General features: G+C 36.6%; 1 protein-coding gene across 2 annotated transcripts in view; it reads left to right on the plus strand.

The window, feature by feature from the left end:
* Window positions 1-22869, plus strand: part of VIPR2 (vasoactive intestinal peptide receptor 2) — a 62698-nt gene that overhangs the window by 38058 nt on the left and 1771 nt on the right. For both annotated transcript variants that reach the window (XM_083823695.1, XM_083823694.1), the window contains 9 exons: window positions 1299-1396; window positions 5202-5343; window positions 8744-8894; window positions 9854-9914; window positions 11257-11326; window positions 16572-16663; window positions 19886-20015; window positions 20097-20138; window positions 21038-22869. The exon at window positions 21038-22869 is cut by the window's right edge and continues 1771 nt beyond it. In XM_083823695.1, coding sequence (XP_083679821.1) covers window positions 1299-1396; window positions 5202-5343; window positions 8744-8894; window positions 9854-9914; window positions 11257-11326; window positions 16572-16663; window positions 19886-20015; window positions 20097-20138; window positions 21038-21211 — 960 coding nt within the window. In that variant the 3' untranslated portion in view covers window positions 21212-22869. The remainder of the gene's footprint in view (window positions 1-1298; window positions 1397-5201; window positions 5344-8743; window positions 8895-9853; window positions 9915-11256; window positions 11327-16571; window positions 16664-19885; window positions 20016-20096; window positions 20139-21037) is intronic.

Raw genomic sequence — 22869 nt, forward strand, 5'->3', positions numbered from 1 at the left:
AAAGCGTTATAATGTCAGGACTGCTGTCAAAAAGGTCATCACGTCTTCCTTCTCTAATTAAAAAAAGAGATTTTTGTTTTCTGTGATACCTTGCATACCACTTTTAGCTCCTAACAAGCATGACAGTTGCAATGAATAGTCTTAAGAACTACTGCAGTTAATCTGTTTTCCTCGTTTTTCCCCTTTAACCACAGCTTGTAGTTCCAAGATTCTTAATTTCATTTAACACATTTCATTTAGTCTTGTTCATGATCTGTATAATATGTGTTAAATGAATGTCCAGCTAATTTCAGCATTTGAAATTAGTTGTTGAAATTGCCTCTTCACTTGGCCGTTTAAATTTTATAAAAATAAATATATTAAGTGATTTACTTTTCTTTCTGCTAACTTGGTTTATTTAAAGGTATTGCTTTCTCGCTACTTTTTACAGACACGGCTTTAGAAGCTAGGTGTTATAACTGTGCAATAAATTGAAATTATGTCTCTTTTACATAGCACATTCTACACTGCTATGAAAAACAATTTCAGAATATTAAAAAACTCAACATTTTTAATATTTTATTTAGCTTCGGTTGAAAATAATCTCAATCTAATGTCTTCGTTGTAAGCACAAATGAAGAAGCTGCTTAATTCTAAGGTATTTAGCATTACTCGATGTTGTCATTTAGAATGGGATTTAATGTAATACGTAGCTGGTAAATTTACACATAACTGCAACCAACAGACTGTGTGCTTCAGTCTGCTTTTCCTCTACTGAAAAAATTCCTTTCCAAGTTATAGCAAAGAACTTAACTAAATAAGGAAAGGGTTGTTTGGGTGGCAAGTATTTGAACACATAGATTACAAAATTAATGGGATTTAGACGTCATTAAAATTAGACTCATGTATAAATGCATTGCTAAGCACACTGGAGCAGAAGGACAGAGAGACTGTCTTTTTCGGAGATGATACATTCCTTCAAACTGTGGCTCATTCTTTATTTCAATTGTTTATGGAAGTTTTTAAATCTCATACTTTCTTTGACCTCACTGACATGGAATAATCAGCTGAAATTGCACCAGTTTGTGCATCTGAGTTCCTGAGGCTGAATTTTCTGCAGATGTCAATTGGCTTGTTATGTTGGATTGCAAAAATATGATGGAATAAGGATGTAAGACATTCTCATCACATTCTGTAGAGCAAAGAATGAAAATAATGCTATTTATTTAGTCTCCAGGTCTATTTAATGGAAAATTATGTAATTTCAGTCAATTCTGCATGTCAGTAAGTGCTTTCTGCATATATATATTTCTGTGCAGGTCAACTTCTATGTAAGGGTGAAGGCAATTTATACCCTTGGACACAGCGTATCTCTGATTGCTCTTACAACAGGAAGTATAATCCTTTGCCTTTTCAGGTATGTATTTTTCATGAGTAAATATGAACAATGGTAAGGCAGTTTTAATTGTTGTTTGATAACTCATTGCTCTGATTTTTAGAAAATGCATAATTTTTACATTTTTTCTCAAACAGCTGACAGTAATGTGATGCTAACATGATTTTTGCTAGCACCAATCATATTAAAAATGTCAAAGCACTTAACAAATGTACAGACATCACAGCCTATGTAAAAAAGAATAGTCATTTAGGAATGGACTTATAAAGTATTTTTTCTTTGATTTTAAAAATTTATACCACAAATTGGTCTTGAAAATGAGGAGGATGCTGGTCTTAACACCAGACAAGTGGGCAGCCATCCTTTTCAGAAGCTTCTGAGTTGTCTCCAGGGGTACTATAATTGAAGGAAATCATTAATTTGTCCAAGAGAAGCTGCAAGGGTGTGGGTGATTGTGCTGAAGGATAGTGTTGAGTGGACAAAGTTTTCCTTAGGCAGTGTTGGGAAAGGCAGTACTGTGTATTGTTTTTGCCTTATTTCTGGGAGTTTTCTGAGATGGAAAGGAATCCCCAAGTGGCAAAATAAAGAGCAAAATCTTATTATTGATGTCATAGCTTTTCTCACTTTCTCCACCTTCATGCCTTTAAGTTTCACTACTGTCTAATAGAATAACTTTTATATTCTCCATTATTAACCTCATACAACTTTTCAGTTCCACTCTGCACCAAGAAGAACAAGCAAATACATCTCTCAGATTAGCAGGAAAAAAAAGTACATGCAATTTGTAGAGGGCTGCATGTTTGTTTGACAGAGCCTCAGTCCTCTGATGAACTGTTCCTATGCCACATTCTGTAAATCTTTCAGACTAACATAAAATTTTCTCAATAATTAAATATTCAGAGATGATTAAGAGCAGATACATGACCTATGATTGTCTTTTGGAATATCTTTAAAAAAATAAAAAAAAGGAGTCATTCATAGTTATCTTTGGTTTCTACTACCAAACACTACAGACAAATCATGCATCAAAACTGCTAAAACCTACTAACACATTGAAGACATTATATTATAGACATATGAATGTTGTCCATATCCAGAAGTCAGTTGTAACAAACAGATTTTGCAGAGCAAATAACTTCTCTAAGTGAAACTATCTCAAGGAGATTTGGTAGTTAGGCAGTGAGTTATGAATCAGAAGTTACTAAAGCAGTGGGGTTGTCAAAATCCTGACTTTTTCCAGCAGGATTAAGTTTTGAACTCTGGATATTACTAAACCCAGAGATAATTAAAATTGTGCATTGCTGGATTTGTATATGTATGCTTCAAATTATACTGCTTGTAATCCCAAATATGTGCAGTATTATTTTCTGAAAGAACATCGAGTGATGTGGAATTTAATTTAAGTGTAGGCCGTGTGTTCGTGACAAAGAAGTGGAAATTCTTTTTTAGGTATTACTGCTTTACTTCTGCACTCCACTGTAAATTGTTAGTGTTGTCTGGCAGAGCAGATTCAGCCTCAGGGCTTTGCAGTTGTTTAGAGTATCAGCTTAAAGTATCAGCTGTTTTAAGCACATGAAAGGCAGAACTGTTGGGTGTTGAAAAGTGTTTTGTTTTGGTTTGGTTTGGTTTTGGTGGAAGTTTCTGTGCAGTTGCAATATTCTGTTTTACATTTCTTCAAAAGATGGTTGCCACTTTACCAGATTTTAATTTTTATAGAAATAGTACATAAGCTCCCATTATTAATATAAACGACAGGTTTAGAAGCATTGTAAAACAAAAGGATCTTGTCTCTGGCTGATCTTCTAATCTCAGAACAGAGACATAGAATGTGAATATCTCAAAATACCTTGCTAGACTAAGCTGGCAGCATTTTTCAAGTTACTACAGTGTCACTCCCCACATAATACTCTATGTACTTACTGTGATTAAAGCTAACTGTAAATTTTCTGGCACAATACTTTTCTCTTAGAGGTTGCCAATTTTTCAGGCACACTCTCATTTCTATAAACGTTTTATGAACATCAAAAGTAATAATTTTGATTTAGTCAAGAGAAGTGCCTTTACCATTCTTAGAATGCATGTTTCTTCATTTTGAATGTCTGAATTTTAATGTCATAAAGTTTTAGAAAAGTGGAAACAAAACAATTGATTTGAAAAGAAGTATTTTTCAGATATTTTAAAACATATTGGTTTGTTTCAACTCAGAGTGAAAACAAATTGTAGAACAGCATATTTCTGCTTAACACTGAAATTCTAGTTACCTTAATATACTTTCTTCAAGGTAACTCCTGTATAGCAAACCTTACCAAAAACATGTCAGTTTTTCTAATATGTGTTTATTAACAAGGAGAAAAATATGAATCTCAATCATTTTTATAAGATGTGCTCCCATGCATTAACTGTCAACATTCCTCACATGACATTTTTCTATCATAACTTAGCCTTATCACAGGAAAAAAGGATAGCACCTTTTGTTTCACTGTTAAAAAACAGCATTTTTTTGTTATTCTGAATCATAGTACCTAACCCTAATTAAAGAGACTTTCTTGCCCACCACCTCCAAAATGTTGGTTTGACAGCCTTTTGTAGATCTAACATTTATAATTTCCTCTACTGAAAGGGATGAAGAACTAATAATCTAAGTTAGTCACTCATGAAAAATATTTTCTCCCACTCGCATCTTGCACGTACCTCTGAGTCCTATAGGAACATGTGATGCAGTCCAGAGTAATAGTGGTATTTCAGTTTTTCTCAGAACCATTTTCAGCAAAGGACACATACAGCCACAGAAATCACTGATTTTTTAACAACTGATATAAATTTAGCCTGGTATTATGTCCTTTGCCAAACCATAGGCTAGCAAGATGGATCTATTATTTATTTCCCAATGCTCACTGTAACTGTGCTTACTTTAGTCATTGCATTATTCACTGTTCTGTAAAAATCAAAACCTGAAGACTGCTTGGAAGCTGACTTCGCACACCACAATGACTAGCCATAATATTCTATTGTATCTTCATTCTTTCATTGTTCATACTTGCTAAAATGCCCTGGCTTCTGGTTTATATCCTGATGTAGTTCAAGGTTCTGTTTTTGACCAAAAAAAATCTTAACAGTTTGGTTTCTGGCCATTTGCTAAAACAAATATCTGCAAAATGGGAAGATCTTGAAAGGAGTGTGTCTTAAGTGAAATGCCCTCGGCTTCTAACTCACTCCCCCTGAACACTCATTCACTTACTTGGAAGGTTTAATTTGTCATTTGTTTGTAAGGCTTTTGCGTGACTGCTGGACTAAAGAAGCAAAGCTTTACGTCTCACTGTACAGAAAGGATAGGCTCTGCATGCTCTGCAAGCATTTTTAATTGTTCTTGCATAGACTCACATAGTAGGATAAAAAAAAGCATTATTTAGCAAAATAAAGGAGTTAAAGAAGTAAAAAATGAAACCAGAAAAAAATAGAAGGTAGCATTTCTGAAATATTTCCAGGCTAATCAACGTTTTATTTGCTAGAAAATGAGTGCACACACAAAAGGATATGATAACCTATGTTTACTGTCAACTTATGTTAAAACACCACTGTGATCTTTTGGTCTTTGATATTGAAAAGGTGTAAGAGAAACTTTATTTGTATATTTTGGACAGCACATAATAATGGTGATGGTGATGATGACAAAAGAAAACAACAAGGCAGTACTGACAATATGATAGAGAAAGAAAGGGTAGGCTCTTAAGGTTCCTATTACTAAGAAACAACCAGAGAGTAATACAAGCCTGTTCAAGAGCCTTTCTGTCTTGAAATCTAAAATGCCTGTTTTTTAATTTTTTAGAAAACTTCACTGTACTCGGAACTACATCCATCTGAACCTGTTCCTCTCCTTCATTCTAAGAGCAATCTCTGTTTTAGTCAAGGATGATATTCTCTATTCCAGCTCCAACACTGCTCCCTGTGAAGAGGATCAAACCTCATGGGTAATAAACCTCATTTACTACCTGGCATAATACTGTTGTGTCACTAAATTGTCCTCCTGGGTCCTTGTAAATATTCAGAAATACCGAGTTGTCAGTGTACACAGTTCTGCGGAGAATATAATGACCGGTCAAGAGGTCTATTAGAAGTAACCAGAGAAGAAGTAAGAGAAGTTATTGTTGGTTTGCATGTCCATGTACGGACAGCAGATCAATCTGCCAAAACAAATCACAAACAGCTATAGATGAGAATAAATATAGCCACTGCATTAATCCTGGGAGATTTTAAGATTAAGAGGAGTGCCATCAGATGGGAAGGGTGAAAGGCAGCTTGTCTGGAAGTTTTCCAACAACTCTTTCAGGGGTCCAGGGACCGGGCAGATACCAGTGGAGGGAAAGAAATAAGGAAGGAGGAGTTTTCTTTATCCTTTATTTGCAGGAGTTACCTTTAACAAGTCCTTTGTACTTTCTGAATAGGACAGAATTGCTGTGGTCTGTGTCCTTGGCAAGTACACTGGTTCTGGGTGGGATGGAGTTAACTTTCCCCACAGGAGCCCACACAGGGCTGTGCTTTGCACTTGCAGCTGGAATGGTGTTGATATGGCACCACTGTTCTGGCTGTCGCCGAGCCGTGGTGGTACAGCATCAAGGCTGTATCTCCAACCCCTGGCCACAAAGGCCAGTAAAATGGGGCAGGGCAAGAGGTGGGGAGGGACAGCTGGCCTAAATTGACCAACAGGATATTCCATATGATGTCAGGCTCATCAATAAAAGCTGGGGGTGAAGGAGAAGGGGGAGCTCTTGCTATGAAAGCATTTGTCTTCCCCAAGATCCCACTGCACGTATTGAGGCCCTGCCTCCCAAGAAGTGGCTGAGCATTACTCACTGATGGGAAGTAGAGAATACAGTTTTTCTGCTTTTGCATCTATATAGCCTTTTTTTTCCCCATTAAGCTACCCCTATCTCAAACTCACAAGTTTGTCTCAATCCCTTCCAGAGGAGCAGGAGCAAGAGAGTGTCTGTGTGGTGCTGAGCTGCTTGTCAGTGTTAAACCACAACAGCCCGCTAGTGTGTTTACTAGATTTTCATGCACAAGGGTTAGAAAAACACCAAGTCTTGCTGCTAAACGACTGGCGACCATATAATATTCCCCATTCTTTACCTCTTTTGTTTCAGCAAAAGAACCCTACAAATATTGCTGAATACCCTCAGAAGTAATTTACTAGAGTTTAAGCTTTTGAAAATAAAATGGATGGAAGATGTTTTTATACAGATGAAGCCACATTATCCCAAAGAGTAAAGTCCTTAGCAGTGACTACCAAGCTGTATGTATGACTCAGTAATCTGAGAGCTTTCCAATAAAGAAGTAACTGTTTTGGATTAGTAGGCCCAAAGTAGGCAATGTAGTCAGGCAGACTGCCAGGGGGAGTAAACCATTGTTAAGTGCTTCAAAGGTTGGTCAAAGGACCCTCAAATACCATTTGCTTTTTGCAATTTCTTTTATCCTCCAGTTATTCTTGGCTGCAAAGCCTCATACTTTCCTGTTTGAATTTGTCCAGTTTTGTGGACTGTTGAATAATTTCTGTTGCATTGTACGTGGGATGATCTGACACCAGATGGGTAAGGCTGTTTTGCCTTGCTCTGGCTGGATCCTACCTTCCTTACATAACAGCACACAGGAGTGACCCCTTTCATCATGGGTGTGATGTTCCACAGTTCTGCTGCACACAAAGATGTTTAAAAGTGCACACTTCAAAATGCAGGGTAATTAGATCTGAATAACACAGATCCGTAATTTTGGCTGACTCTTTAATGAGAGATAGACCGTTCAGCATCTGGAAATGTGCCCGATACAGGATTAGCTGCAGGAGGAAGGGAAAATATTTTAATGCAGGTTTCTGGTATGTAAGTCAAGTATATAATACAGGGGAGTATGTGTGGTAAATCTGTAGTGGAATTCTGAAGGGATTTACAAAAAATTTAGACATTCACTGCCAATCTGTTTGCGAGCAGCCATAAACATCAAAACAAATTTTAACTTTCATTTTAAAATACTTAATGTTCTCTGTGTTATATTTTCTGGCCCAGTACTGGTCTGCAGTGGATATCCCTTCCACGCGTACGAAGTCCAGAGGCAAGGTTAATTTTACCAAACAAGATGACTGAACTAAGCTGCTTCTCTGGGTTTCTGTCTTTCTCACTGGATGGCTTATGTCATCTGCTGCAGAGCTTCCTCAGGCCATGCCTGTCTATCTTTATGAGCTGTAGAAGGGGCAAGTAGGTGTCCAGCTTACACCAGAAACCTTACCTTTAGGCAGCTAACATTGGGTGAAATGAATTCGAGACTTTGGACTCCTCTAGTTGTCTGAATGTAGACATGTATACAGGCATGTAGTGTTACTGGGGATGCAGTGAGTTATCCAAAACACCACAACAGGCTGATGGATACAAAGAAGTATCTCTGGGAGACCCATGCCATTGTGGACCAGCAGCTGAAGGCTGGGGTACCTGGGAGCGTTTCACCTAACAGACACCTGTTTAGACAGAGGAATCAATCACTAAACGAGTAAGTTACTTACTTAGGTATTTGATGTACTTGGAATTTTAACAGAAACAGTGCAGGTATGAAGGGTATTTAAAGTGGGGAAAAGAATAAAGCAGGCAGAAACTAGAAGTTTTATTTAGTCCATTTTGTTTAGTCTGTTACATTCACTGTATCATCACATTTCTCAGCTCAGTCTCAGCAGGAGCATTTTTATGTTCAATTCACACATCCCAGATTCCTGCTGGGGAGTGCCAAAGTAGCAGCAGCCAGCACTGTGGAACATCAGCAGAGCAGAAATCTGAAAATTAATTCTGAAGAGCAGCACAGAGACTATAAGTATGGTGGGACTTCATTTTATGATACATGTTTATGTGTCTTGTTAATTAAGAAACACTAAAGAATTTTATAAAGGGAAAACATTTTTAAAAGTCCATTCAGAATTTTTTTTCTAAGTCTGCTTAGAGGATTCAGCATATGAAATTATTCTTTTCACTCAGTTTCCAGTTTAGCCTTTAAAAACTAATAAAGCAATTGCTTTGTTAATTTTTACTGTTAGGAAGACAGATGAAATTTTAATGTATTTATCAGCCACCTAGTGGACGATCACTTAATCTAATAGCCATTCATTAATTAACTATTGAAAATGTGTGCTTTTTTTTTTTCTTAGAATTCAATTTCTTTATATATATATATACTGTAACATTTTAAATGTCTCAATTTGCTTGACTGAGGGAAAATAATTTCTACTGAACCTGGGGCTAGCATTACATGGACAGTTAAAATGTGTAGGATATATTAGTAACAGAATTATACACCATCTTTCCTGCAATAACTTTGACCCCTGTTCTCACATTTCAGGTGGGCTGCAAGGCTATTTTGGTGTTTTTTCAGTATGGTGTTATGGCAAACTTTTACTGGCTATTAGTTGAAGGACTTTACCTCCACATCCTCCTTGTGCTAATATTCTCCCCCAACAGACACTTCACAGTCTATTTGCTGATTGGATGGGGTAAGAACTTAAGCATCTTCCAATAATATATATATATACATACATATATATATATTTAATGTGTGTATTAGTCAAATTCAGTATTTCATACCAAGCATTCATGCAGTTTCTGTTGGATGACTTTGGTCGGTGGGCATGAGCCCTTGGGCACATTAGTTCTTCTGTTCAGCTCCAGTGTAGGTACAGCCACTGTGGCATGGAGGAGAGTGGGCACAAAACCTCCATGCTCGTCCCTCTAGTTCCTGCAGACCTGTAAATGCTAGCTTGCTTCTTGGCTGGCTCCGACCTCTGCCAGTCTGCACTCCCTGACAACACTCATGGGTTGTTCAGGGATGGGATGGTGTGGGACTGCCACCACAAAACATAATTCAGGCTGTCCTAATTTAGCGGGGGGGGGAGAGGAAATTTAGCTGCACAGCAACAGGCTACTTGCCTTTTACAAAAGCACAATGATATTTTCCATCTGTTTCTAAATACACATTCCATTCACTTACAGAAAGTGCAATGATATATATATTTGGAGCAGTTTAAAGCTTCCGGTAATAAGTGGTCATAAAACATTAGGTATTGCTTGGAAATGAGAATAAACCACTGTGGGAATGGTTCCGTATGAAATGATTTACTCTTCGGTTTTATATTGTAGTCCTTGCAAATAGATTGGGAATGCCTAATTTGTATCTATACCCTTATAGGTCATTGTGACAGCTTGAAAGAAATCTAAGATACATGTTTTGTGTATTGGTGGTTATAGCTACATTTTTATAAGAAATATGCTCACTTCTCTACAGTATTTGAAACACATTGCTTACATCATATAGCTCATCACATGGGCCTCTCCCTCCATTCACTAAACTGTTTTCTATATGCTGCATATTTGGGAAATAGATGCTTACTAGCAGGCTGGACTTACTTTCTTATGATCATTCTCTAAACCTCTTTATTTTATTTTTTTTTTTTAGGAATTCCTACCATATTCATTATTACATGGACAGTGACACGGATTATTTTAGAGGACACTGGGTAAGTATGTCAGGGAGGGAAAGCTTACAGCCTCCATCTGTGCCCATGCTAGTCTTGTCTTGGATCTGGTGCTGTTCATCCAAAGGTAGTTTGCTGTTCTGAAGGAGACAAACACAGAACTTAAAATTTCAGAAATGGCAGTAAAGGGACAGGTGTTTAGGAGCTCTTTGGCATGCAGCCTATACTTCCTGTTTATTTGGAAATGCTAAGGGCAGGAGTGGGCAGAGACAGGTTATTACTAATGTTAGCCCTTGAAACCCACATGTAGAGCTATCTGCCTTGGAAGACAAACTATTAAAATAGGAGTGGGGGTCCTTGTGTTCAGTGCTGCCATACGGTGGTTGTAAGTTGCTGGGCATCCTAATTTGCTAACTAGCAATGCAAAAGATTGAAATCTAGATTTTTTTTTGGTATATCTAAAATACATTCCCAGAAAAGAAGCAATGTAATGTAAACATATGTAAGAAGCATGTGTTCAGGTAAAACTGTCACTAACTAGAGCTAAGCCTGGCTCCTGGCATGGGAAGGGGAGCTGAGGTAAGAATTTTGCAGGAAGATCAAACTTCCTTCTGCTAGCCCCAAGGAATGGGAGAGCATTCCTAGTTAGTGGGGCAAATGGTTTTCACACTCCCATTTTTTGGATTTGTCTTATATTTTTCAATTGACTCTGTTTTTAAACTGAAAAATCATGTCCTAAATAATTTCTAAGTTTTCCTTGCAAGACTTCTAACACGTAGACTGAAGGCTAACTCCTTTCTCCTTCATTGTTACTATCACAGTTAGAGGAACTCTGAAGGGTATTGCTGTTGCTTCTAATTAGTCTTTCAAAGCATTTATTCTCAGAGTACTCAGACCAGAATTGTTGAGCTGACAGTGAAAATTAAATTTTCATTTTTTCAGACAAAGTTTCAGGTTCAGTCTCATATTTTCCTAAACCAGTTCCAGCCATCCGCAACCTAAATATCCCACAAGGAAATTATGTCATTTAAATTGTATCTGTCAGTTGCTTTAGATCTTCCTGCTACCTAGAGGCTATTGTTAAGTGCTTACTGTAGAAGTATCCTGACTCAAAGTGAAACTAAGCTTACTTTCCCTAAAGGCCAATGATCTCCATAATTTCTAATGGCATGGTCCAGCGCATGGTGTTTCAGCTGATTTGAATATGCATTTTGAAAAGAGGGAAACAAAAAGTAAACATGGAAAGAAATAAATACCAAATTCTAGGCTAGAACATTATTTTAGTGCTCTTTGACTTGTATATACCAAATACTTCTCTTCATAGGTCATGCTTGCCAGATGCTATTAGTGTCAACACCATTTTCCCTCTTCTTTTTTTTTGTAGTTGCTGGGATACAAATGAGCATGGTGGTCCCTGGTGGGTTATACGAATACCAATTTTAATTTCTATTATAGTAAGTAAACTTTGAAGCATGAATTATATATCAGTTCAGCATTGTGCAGTACATATAGCCATTATTCTTTACTGCTAGTTACAGACAGGCCAGAATTCTGTTTTAATGAAAAGAAATTGCACTGTAGGAGACATGTTAAACAGATGCCAGGGCCATTAAAATTTGTTGCCTTCAAAATTTATCTGCCTCCTATTAAATGAACAGTTGCTTTTATTTGTATGTTGTTCTTTCTTTAACATCCCTTCTGTTTATGAGCCTGGGGGAAGCAAAAATCTAATTACACTTTTCAATGAAATGCAGATTTGATTTTGCTTGTAAATAGATAGCCCTGCAACTAAGAATCTGATATTATTGTAGCCATAAAAAATATAGCTGTGTATATCTTTCTTTAATTGGTAGTGTACTGAAATACATAATGAACATGAAATATTTGCAAAAGAATACTATTTGAGAATGTTTCATGGAGCTTTTCGTGTATGGAGCTCATTAGAATTACTGGAGTAGCATAATAAAATTCCTGTTCATTGTGATGATAGTGTAATTAAATTTGGGCATAATAATCTATTGTCTATGTCCATTTCTGAAAATAGTCACAGTGCAAATTAATTCATTTCAGATACACGTGCTTTGTTTTTAACATTTCAGTCAGAAAAGTTAAGGCATTATTAGATTACACAAGATTTCAAGAGTCCAGACTAGTCCAGTATTTACACTTGGGCTTTCCTTTCAATCTGTGCCTACTGAAAATCATTTTGAGAGAACTTCCTATCATTTTCATCAGAGTGAATTCTACAGTGTTTAAAGAGAAACAGAGTACATATATGTGTGAAATGACATGAGGTAAGGAAAAGATCATCCCAGAAAAGATGTTTTATTATACAAAGTAATAGGTGTGCAACAGAACTACAGCATGAAGAGGATACGTGTACCTCAGAGGAGATGGAGGATGGGGGACGGTGCAGAGAAAAGAAAATATACTCAAAGATGAAAGCAAAACAAACCACCTGGTGTTTACAGAAAGATAAAAGCCTGTTCTCTGGAGGTTCTATTTAAACAGCTATCTGGTAGACAGATGAGACTTCATGTGCCAGAAAGCAGTGCATCTCCAAAGAAATCCTAGACCAGGAGACATAAGTTATCCAAGTGTTCATTGGCAGGCTTGAACTCCAGCTGGCTCTTAGCATAGACTAGTAAACGCATCGGGCATTAAGAAAATGGAGTACTAACTAGTCAGTCAGCAAAAGTCCAATGTATCATAAAACATGGACCGTGATCATGGAGGTGAAGGAACAGCCTTGCTCCATTTTTATACTGGTTCTATTACTGCTATCATACGACAGGATTGTACAACATGCAGAAACATTTTGCAGATGACCTTTTCTGGTTTGCCAGGTGCACATGTTTAGAATCTGCTGTTGCCTTCCAGAGACGTCTCTTGTCTTAAGCGGCGTGTTTTAGGGATGAGAGCAGCTAAAGATGGCCAAGTGATTCTGCAACATGATGTACTGTGTTCTCTGATTAGATGAGTCTCCAGAAGATTTGATCATTTTCACATTTTGCGTTTAGGAAGTAAAGCTGTGAAAGGAGAATTCAGAAGTACAAGGAGTTATATAAAGCAGTGATACTCACCCTTTCCTGCTGGATAAGTAACGTATCTTGTTGGAGCATCAGCCTGCAGACATCACATTCGTTATGGCATCTAGGATGCCATACAAGTTTACTGCTGTGCAGAATGCATTCAAAGAGTAAAAGTAGCTAGTGAAATGTCATGTAAAATCAGTCATTGATGAGTGAAAATACTGCATTCATGGGAAAATCGTTTTCAATATATATAAGTATTTTCAGTTACCTTTAAGAAAAAAATAAAATTTGAAGATTTGAAAATTTGAAGTCTTTGAATAATGAGGTCGGTGCTGCCTCCCATTCAGAGATGAAAATAGATCATTGCAACTTCTTTGAATAGGAGTTGTGAAAGTCATGACATTTCTGAATGAAATTATGATGTGCCAACGTCATGCTCACACAGAGCCTTCAGTCAGTTCTTGAGAATGTAGAAGGACTGGAAAACTTAGAATAGTGAAAACAATGATGAGTAACAAATGGTTTCATTATTAGGAAGGACAAAGACTTATAATTAGTCAATTAGATGGACAAAGCAGGATTCTGAGAGAAGCTAGATTTCAGGAAAATAAAGGAAAGTAGAACACAGGAGTTGAAAACCGTTACAGACTGTCTTACGTAATGGCACGGAAGAAAAACACAGAGAATGGGTGACACTGAAAATCTTTAAGATCAGGAAGAAGAGAAAAGAAAAAAGATTAAAACAGAGCCTTTTTGTGAAGATGATGCCATGAATATACTTTCGAAAGAAGGAGGAAATCAAATAGTACTTAGGGAGCAGTAGTTTAACTGCATTTGATTTATCTGGAAGTCCACTTTGTCTTCATGCCATATTCACTTTTTTCCATTTTCCAGACTTCTCTGTTACCTCCCAACATTTTCACTGGTTAGAAGACTGTATTATCTATATTGTTATCATCCAACAATAAATAGTCTGGTGAGAGCAAGTTCTGAAGTCACTTCTCAAAGTGGGAATGGCTTCAGTTAATGCAGTGTGTCAGAAGCCTTCCCTGGCATCTCATTTTGATAATATTGGCTTGAGAAAAGTTAACTGGCAGGTTTCCATGCTTCATGCTGTACACATTTCAAAGTTGTTTAATTGGAGATGACTATTCCAGACAGTTAATTTGGAGTACCACCCATTTGGCAAATGCTTCCACAGCTGCCTTCTCCATACTTCCACTACAATAAACTGCTTTCATTTGAGAAAGAGTGGTGAAAGGTTTTCAGGTGGAAATAGTACTTACCTTACTTCAAAGTATCTGAAAAATGTTCATCTTGTTATCTCACATTGCAGCTAGTGTGATAGACTAAATAGCAAGAGAGAAGCAATATGAAGATAGTTTAAATGATGCATGCTCGGGCCATGTGTTTAGACTCAAAAACTCAGAAGTCAGCAACTAAAACAGGGTATCAGCAGCATCTTGGTTTTATTCCATCAAAGAAGCATCATTTGTCATCACTCTTGCAGTTTCTCTGCATTCACTTAATTTTCTTATTTTACTGTTCTTAGATACTCATTTAACAATATATATATTATATTCTATTTAAAGAGATCATGTTCAAAGGATCTTCACAAAATCACAGAATGGCTGAGGTTGGAAGTGACCTCTGGAAATCCTCTGGTCCAACCCTCCGCTCAAGCAGGGCCACCCAGAGCTGCTTGCCCAGGACCATGTCCAGGTGGCTTTTGAAGATCTCTCTGGGAAACTCATTTCAGTGCTTGGTTACCCTCAGTAAAAACATGTTTTCAGATACTCAGGAGGAACCTCTTGTGTTTCAGTTTGTACCCACTGTCTCTTGTCCTGTCGTTTTAAAGGACTGAAAAGCCGCAATACTAAAAGTGAAATTTCAGGGCACTGCTTGTTTCATAGTTCATTTGAAACGTATTATTCTAGATCAGATGTATATTTTAAAGGATTTTAACAAATGATTTATTCAATGATAATCTTACAGAAATGAAATTGCTGCACTGCAGTAAGGCAGTGGCAGTTGCCACTTTTAGATCCCAATACCCAGTTTCCTCTGGCTGGATTTACAAGGTCAGTAGCGTCAAGGAGTGTTACAAACTCCAAACAAGAACTCCTTTTTTTCATTAATCCAAAATCGTGCTTACAGAGAGAAAGAAACTTGTTTGAAAACAGATGTAAAGGTAGTACATGAATGACAGTCAAGAATGTGAGTCACCTGTGTCTAGTTTGGCAGCTGATGTGATGCCTCAGAAACCAAAAGGATAACAGTTGTAGTAGAATGACTATTGCAGTAGAAAATAGGGAGACCTGTCAAGAACAATAAGTTATTCTGCTTCTGTGCAAATGCAGAGTAAAGATTTTTTTTTTCTAATTTCTCCTATTTTGTGGCTAACAAATATACAATGAAGTGGAAGCTCTCTCCTTGTTCACAAATAATAGCTCCAGTGCATGTGCCATATCAAATGAATCTCCATTGATCTGTACACTATGCTGTGATACGTAATTCTGTAGATAAAATCAGCGAGAATACTGGCTGCTACCTATTACTTTTATAGGAGACTTTAATCAAGTAAAACTTGAAATTTGTCTTCCTCCTGAAAAAGGTGTGTTTACTTCATTAAAGGCCTTCATTAAAGGCCTATATTTTCTAACAACTTCTTTTTTATTTTTCTTTTTCAAAAATACTGAAATTTCCCAGCTTTTTATTTAATCCCTCTCAGTTTCTGTCACTTCACACTACCTGTCATTTCAAACAAAGTATAAAGTACAGAGGGATATGCAGTTGTTACAATCACAGTTCATTTATTAACATCACAAACTGTACTGGGTATTTCAGAGAAGACACAAAAAGTCAAGTCATTCAACTTGAAAACTTGGTGAACACAAGATGCCAGAAGCCAACAAAGATACTATGGGAATGAGATTTAGGATCTACTGAATTTTTATCTTGAATGTTCTAGACTGATCAGGACCTGATCATAATGATTATAATGAAATGCCTCCATTCTCCTTCTATGAAAGAAGACAATACTACTGTTCCATCTCAGAGAACTGTTATGAGGATAAAATCTTCAACTGCAAGGATTCAGTTGCTTCATTCATCAGTGTTCATCAGTACCCAAGGCAGACAGATATGTGAGAGGCCCTCTCCATGCTTGATGGGAGTGGGCAGATCACCCATGCAACAACCTTCTCTTCCCCTAATCCAGACAGAAAATAATAAAAGTCAAGATGAGAGGCAAGAGAGGGTCAAAACTATATGGGACTCATGTTGTCCTTTGGGCTTCCAGTTGTGAATCCACATGAAAATTTAGGGCAACGCTTGATGGCACCAAATCACATCCCATGTCCCATCCTGCCAAGAAATCTGTCTTCAGTTGAGATTTTGGAAGGTCATTGCTGACAACTGGGGCTTTGAAAGGCTTTTGCCAGCCAGACTGGAACTGGTAGCCGTGTAGAGGTGCACTGGACGTAACAAAGCTAGTGGGGCAGAAAACAGACAATAGGTTTGACAGTGTAGAGCTTAACATGTTCTGGCAGGAGGTACACAACACTCACTGCTGAGTTGATGAGTCTGACTTGATAAGCATTTCTTTGTGCTGCGTATGGAATGGAGAAGTCAGAAATAACTGTTCTGTTTGTTTTCTTTGCAGTTGAATTTTATACTTTTCATTAGTATTATAAGAATCTTACTGCAGAAGTTAAGATCTCCAGATGTTGGAGGAAATGACCAGTCACAGTACAAGTGAGTCATATTTTTAGACATTACATACAGAACCAAAATAATCTCGGTAAGATTTACAGTGCTGAAACCTGTTAGCAGCCATTGCTATGATACTATAACTACATTTAATTCAGGAGTACCTACTTTTAAATGCGGTTTAATAAAGATCTTAACATAGTGTTGAAATAGAGATTAACTTTTTTTCAAATACCAAATTCAGCAAACAATAAGCAATTTCATAAAGGCCAACAAACTACTCTTGAATTTGAGTTTAATTCCATGAATGAATATGCTTATGCAAAAAATATGAGGACTACTGTCTTTCATTTAATGTATAGTTATTACATTTCAAGATTAAAAAAAGTTTTTGGAAGGTCAGAATTTATTGCTTCAACCTAATCTAAAACTTTTTTTTTTCCATTTCCAAAATACATTTTAATATTTACATATATTTTAAGAGCTGGAAGGAAGTTATGTTGTTCTCAGAAATTAAAAAGAAATAGCATCTTTGGTTTAAAATAGCGCCTTTGTTTTTCCAAAGGGAAAAAAAAAAAGTTTCTGATTTTAGATCAACATAATTTCTGTTTAGGCTTTCTTTTTTTGTGTTGCGATTTCATCATTTAATCCTAACATCTGTTATTTCCACAGCTTTAGAATCACAGAATTTTGGGGGGTAGTTTAAATACATTGCTAAAATTGGATTTATTCTTTGTTATATTACCATATCAGTTATTATTATTTATTATAGTAGCTGCTGAATACGGTAACCTAGAGTCGAGATTCTGTTGTACTATGTCTTATTTGAAAGCCCAGATAAAGACACCGAATTGGCACTTTTTGACACTAATATGATGTTTCAATGACAAAAAGTAAAATGAACGCTGAAAATTCAAAACCACGCAAGTGTCAATTGGAAATGGGCTCCTGGATAATACCTCTTTAGTTAAAAAATACTGAATTCCTGTTCTAAAACAGCTAAGATCATAGTGTGCTACAGTAAAGGATAACTTTAAAGCCAAGAGGACATTTTGTGTTTTACAATGTGTGACATGTTTAAATGCAAAAAGAATTTTGATGCATCAAGAAGATGCTACTAGATAGGCAGAAGGCTGTGCTTCATAGACCTACAGTTCCTTTTTTGTGTGTTTTTTTGATTGATTTAATTGAACATCTGGGAGAGTTAAATCAACCTATAAGAAATTATGCAGTCACCACAGTATTATTTAACACAATGACATATATACATATATACATACACATATATATATACTGGCATGAAATCTGCTCAAGTTTACTTCTTGTGACACAAACTTTTCTTTGTTTCCCTGTGGTATTTACGTATTTTATGAAAATGAGGCATTCTCCAGCTATCATTATCATTATCATTGCGTCCCATTATTTTTGACAGTTTACTGTAGTGCTTGTAATAGCAACCTTGTCCTTCATTGTTAGGCCTGTGAATTCTTTGCTTTTAGCAATTGATTGCCTGATTAAGTTTGGATTGGATGGTCTTCAGCAGATACCCATGGGAACAGTAGATTAACCTCCTCAAGAAATAGTGCTTCTGCAGATCAAATTAAAGGTCTAGGAGGCTCATTTTTCAAAATGCAAATGCACTTTCTAAAATATAGGGAAGAATAAGGCTATTTTTGCCTGGCTCTTTCCTTCACTAAAATGTAAATGAAGTATACAGAAATTATATCACCTAGACAAAAATTATTTAAACAAGAATGAATTGGAAGTGAAAGATAAGTTTAAAACAAATACTACTCATTTCAAGGCCTGTTTTTCTTCCCTTCCTGTGTGTCCCATTTGCTTGTACCTGGTTCTGTCCTTTTTATTGCTTATTTTACTTCTGCAGTGGGAAGGGTTATGTTGAAATAAAATCAGTTTTCCACTTCACTTGGGAAAACAGGAAATTTGCTGACATCATCATCTTCAGTTGTAAGTGAATTTCTTCTGCCATAGAAACCCTATTGGTCCCACTTACTGGTATCTCCTTTAAGTGTGAGGGTTTTACTATTCTTGAGAAACTTCGCTGTCAGAACTGATTATTTCCACATAGACAGATGCAGCCTCTGCGACACTATATGCAAAGGAAGGCCATGAGGACTGACACAAGAAAAACTGCTTGTAATACTGTGACCTTTTTCTGTTAAAATAGGTGAAATCACAGCAGCTTCCTTTCTTTGTTGACTCCAATTATATTCATCAAAACAGTGATGAATTCTAGGACTCAATATTACAATTTCTTGAATTTCATCTGATGACATCCATAATCATGCATGACTGGTCCTGTATAATCTATAAAACTGATGTTATTAGAGTGAATTGAGTGACAGATTAGGGATAATTAGCAATTCAGCATCTCAGTGGATTCACAGGCAGTTTGTCAAAACTGCCCGGTTTAATAATTTAAAGGTCTTCTTAACTTCAGTAGTGTCTCATGCTAAATTGTATTACAGAATTGATGACATTACAATGATTCATGGGTATATGCTTCATACCATCAGTATAGTTATGAGGTTTTAGGAATTGGGGATAAATCTGAAATTTCTGATGAAAATTTTACAGCTGAGATTATTCTGGATTGCATCTTTGTGGTACTGTTTCCATACTGTGCATATGAAACGTATGGGCAAACCATATGGTTGCAAATGTAAAGGAAATGAAAATATTAATCGCAGGACATAGACCTTACCTTCCACACAAGAGGAAATGTCTGTATGATTTTGCAGGAAGGAAATATTTCTTTCCACTATTAACCCTTTATGCCAAGTAAAAAATGTCCCAAAAGGCCTGATCACAGCTCATGATGCTTTGTCGAACATGGTCCTGTGGAATAGAATCATAGAATCACAGAGTCATAGAATGGTTTGGGTTGGAAGGGACCTTAAAGACCATCTAATTCCAACCCCAGAGGCTGTCCAGAGGTCAACAGAAAAAGGATCTTTTGGTTTAGAGAGGCCTTGCAGCTTTTTACCAGCTTTTGGAAGACTGCAAGATCCAGAAGATCAAATACAGCATGTAACTGCACACATTAATTTATAATGTTACTGTGTGGCTAATCTCATAGCAAGCTTGAAAGGAAAACAATTTTCAATAAATGACACTTACTAACTGTTTATAAAACTAAAGTTATATGAGGTTTATCAAAACGACATTGCATCAGGTTCTTATCTTAGTAAAATAACAATTTATCATTAAACTTGTTTTCTTTATTTTTCTGTTTTATTTACCCAGGAGACTTGCAAAATCCACATTGTTGCTTATTCCATTATTTGGAGTTCACTACACAGTGTTTGCTCTGTTTCCTGACCACACTTCCAACACTTACAAAATAATCTTTGAGTTGTGTTTGGGATCTTTTCAGGTAAATTTTAAGGTTTTTATTCAAGCTTTATTGACTTGGGTTAATGCTGCATACTAACTAATGAATATTGTCTGTTTCCAGGGATTGATTGTTGCAGTCTTGTATTGTTTTTTGAACAGTGAGGTAAGTCTCACCTTTCCTACTGAGGGCGTTAGCTATTGTTTTCAGTAAATGTATAAGTGTCCCAATATTCTATGTAACATGAAGCTAATTTAGTAGATTTAGCAGATGTTTGCATTCCTGCTTATAGAATATACTTTTCTGTGCAACAGGAGAAATTAGTGTACTTGGGCGAAGACTTAAGACCCATTTGAAATCTAATTCCTTGGTAACTGAGGTGTTAGTAAGGGCATCTTTATTTGGTGTGAACTAATTCTAGCCTTTTGTACAATCAATGTGTATTGTGCAAGTGAGGTGCAACAAGACTAGAAATTCATCCAAAACCTGAAGCATCTTTCAGTAGGTATTTAGGGGTAATTTAGAGAATCTAACACCAGCACAGCAGCAGGTTTTCAGAAGTGCTCGGCATGTAGCAGCTTTTCTCATCTTGACTAAGGAAGATGGAAGGAATTTCTGTTGATTCCTTCCTTGTTCCAGCCACTTTTTAAGGTACAATATATATTAAACAGCATTCAGTGTATGACAGGAGGAATCTGTCTGAAGAAGACGCTTGCTTGCACAGGGAATTGACATACAGGTCTCCTGAGTGCTAGTTTGGTCTTTGGTATTCATGAGATGCCTGATTTGGGCCTAATAACTTGATTTGGTTTTAAGTACAAGTGATTAATAACTAGCTAGTATTTTAATAAACACCACTGTGGCAGCACAAGTGATGCAGATCTGATTTTGAACGTGCCCCTGGGGCTTCTCCTCACAGACAGCATAGTCTTCTCCTCAGTTTTGTAAAACCTGTTTAGAAGCTGTTCCCAGAGCTCCCCATCTGATAGCCAATAAATGTGGAAAAGTTCCTCACATAGAAAGGATGTTTTCAGCCCATCTTGTGCATTTACTTTTTAACACAGGTGCAAGGAGAGCTGAAAAGAAAATGGCGGAGTTTGTGCTGGAAGCAGACAGCAGGCAGAGATTACAGACTCCACAGCTCTTCAATTTCTCGAAATGGATCGGAAAGTGTTTCTCAGCTCCACCGGAATTCAAGGGCTCAGTCATTTATGCAGACAGAGACCACCATGATCTAAGTCAGCTATGTCCCCCAAAACATGCAAAAACTGTGGGATATATCATTCGTTATATGCAGCTTGATGTGGTATTTTCTAAAATGTAAAATTTAGTGCTTTGCTTTTCTACATGTTGGTATTTGGGAAATTAGTTAGTGCAGCCAAACAGGTAATAACAGAAACACCTGCCCCATGGATGCTTTCTGCTTTTTTTTTTAATGACATTCACATTAATTCTGATGTTCTCTTGCCATTTACTAGCCGTAACTATTCAAAACTCATTTGCTGTAATGGTCCCTTTCCCCTCCAACCAGTCTATGAGATAGATGTGTGGGATCCCGTTCAGTGCAGACTGCTTTGGTACATGTTGAAAAGGTTATGATGGGAAGCAGGAAAATTTCTTACATTATATTTATACTTCAGGTAGCATTTATTTCCTTAAGGACCAGGAAATTCCTTCCTAATTATGGAAAACAAAAGAAAAATGTAAGGCTATAATTAACTACACTGGGAGTTTAATGTGCTAATCCAGGAAATCATTAACATCACACAGGAAAAAAAAAAAAAAAGTAAAAAAAAAAAGTAGTGCTTCTTGGCTAACTGTATGAATTTCAAAGATGATGTTCCACAAATTTTGATTCCTATCCTGTTGTCCCCTTTGAAAGTGCCTGGTTTTTATGTTTTGGTGCACAAAGTAGGACTGCCTTTGCAGTCCACACAGAAATGGCTACTGTAATAGTTTTGATTAAAACGTCAGCATTTGCCAATAGTGCTGTTGTAATCACCAGTTGTACTCTTCTGTTTAAAATCAAAGAGATTTGTGTTGATCTTTTATTAAACAATTTTCTGAAGAGGTGCTTTATTGCTAGAGCAGTCTGGCGTAGGATAAATAGCCTTGGATCACATTACCCATTGAAAATATCATTTTTATATAATAGTTTCATTGAAGTATATCTAGAACTACTTACTTGGCAGCTAAAACAAGGAATATTGCAATAAAGATGCAATTCCCATTTAAGGAATAATAAAAGTTTTTTAAGCTTAATTCTATTCCTTATCTATCTAAGCTGATTTAATATTCAGTCCTGCCCATGACTCCAGCAAAAAAAAAAAATAAAAAAAAATTTACAATCCCTAAAAATTACTATAAAAGGCATAAACAGAAGGAATTCTCAACAACACCAGGTCTCTTATGTAGCCACTTTCTCAAAGAAGATGTAGAACTGATAAGTTCTTATAAAAACACATGGAATATTTGCAGTCTTAAAAGAAATAAACCCAGTGATGTTTACTTCTCATGTCACGCTTCACCATGTCCACTCTAAATAACAAGTGGGACTAATGTATATTTGCATGAGTACCTCTGATTGATAAAAGCAATTGCACTGATATTTCAGATAATAGATCATAGGAAGCCAGCAGAATCCAAGGTCAATAATATTGCCAGGGAAAGTGAAGAATAGCAGCAAGGGCATGTCTTGGCAGGCATACATGTACACTCCTGAACATATTAACAAGACTGGGAATATTGTTGGCAGCCATTAAAATGTCTGTACACCTCTTGTTCTGATTTAATGTAGCTATTTATCTGTCAAACACAATTTATTTTTGAGGGGGTTACCCTGGAGTGATACATTGTTATGTTAGATCAAAGAGAGAAAATGCTATGTGACTGCCCC

The sequence above is a fragment of the Anser anser genome (genome assembly GCF_964211835.1).
Source record: "Anser anser genome assembly, chromosome: 2".
Lineage (NCBI taxonomy): Eukaryota > Metazoa > Chordata > Aves > Anseriformes > Anatidae > Anser > Anser anser.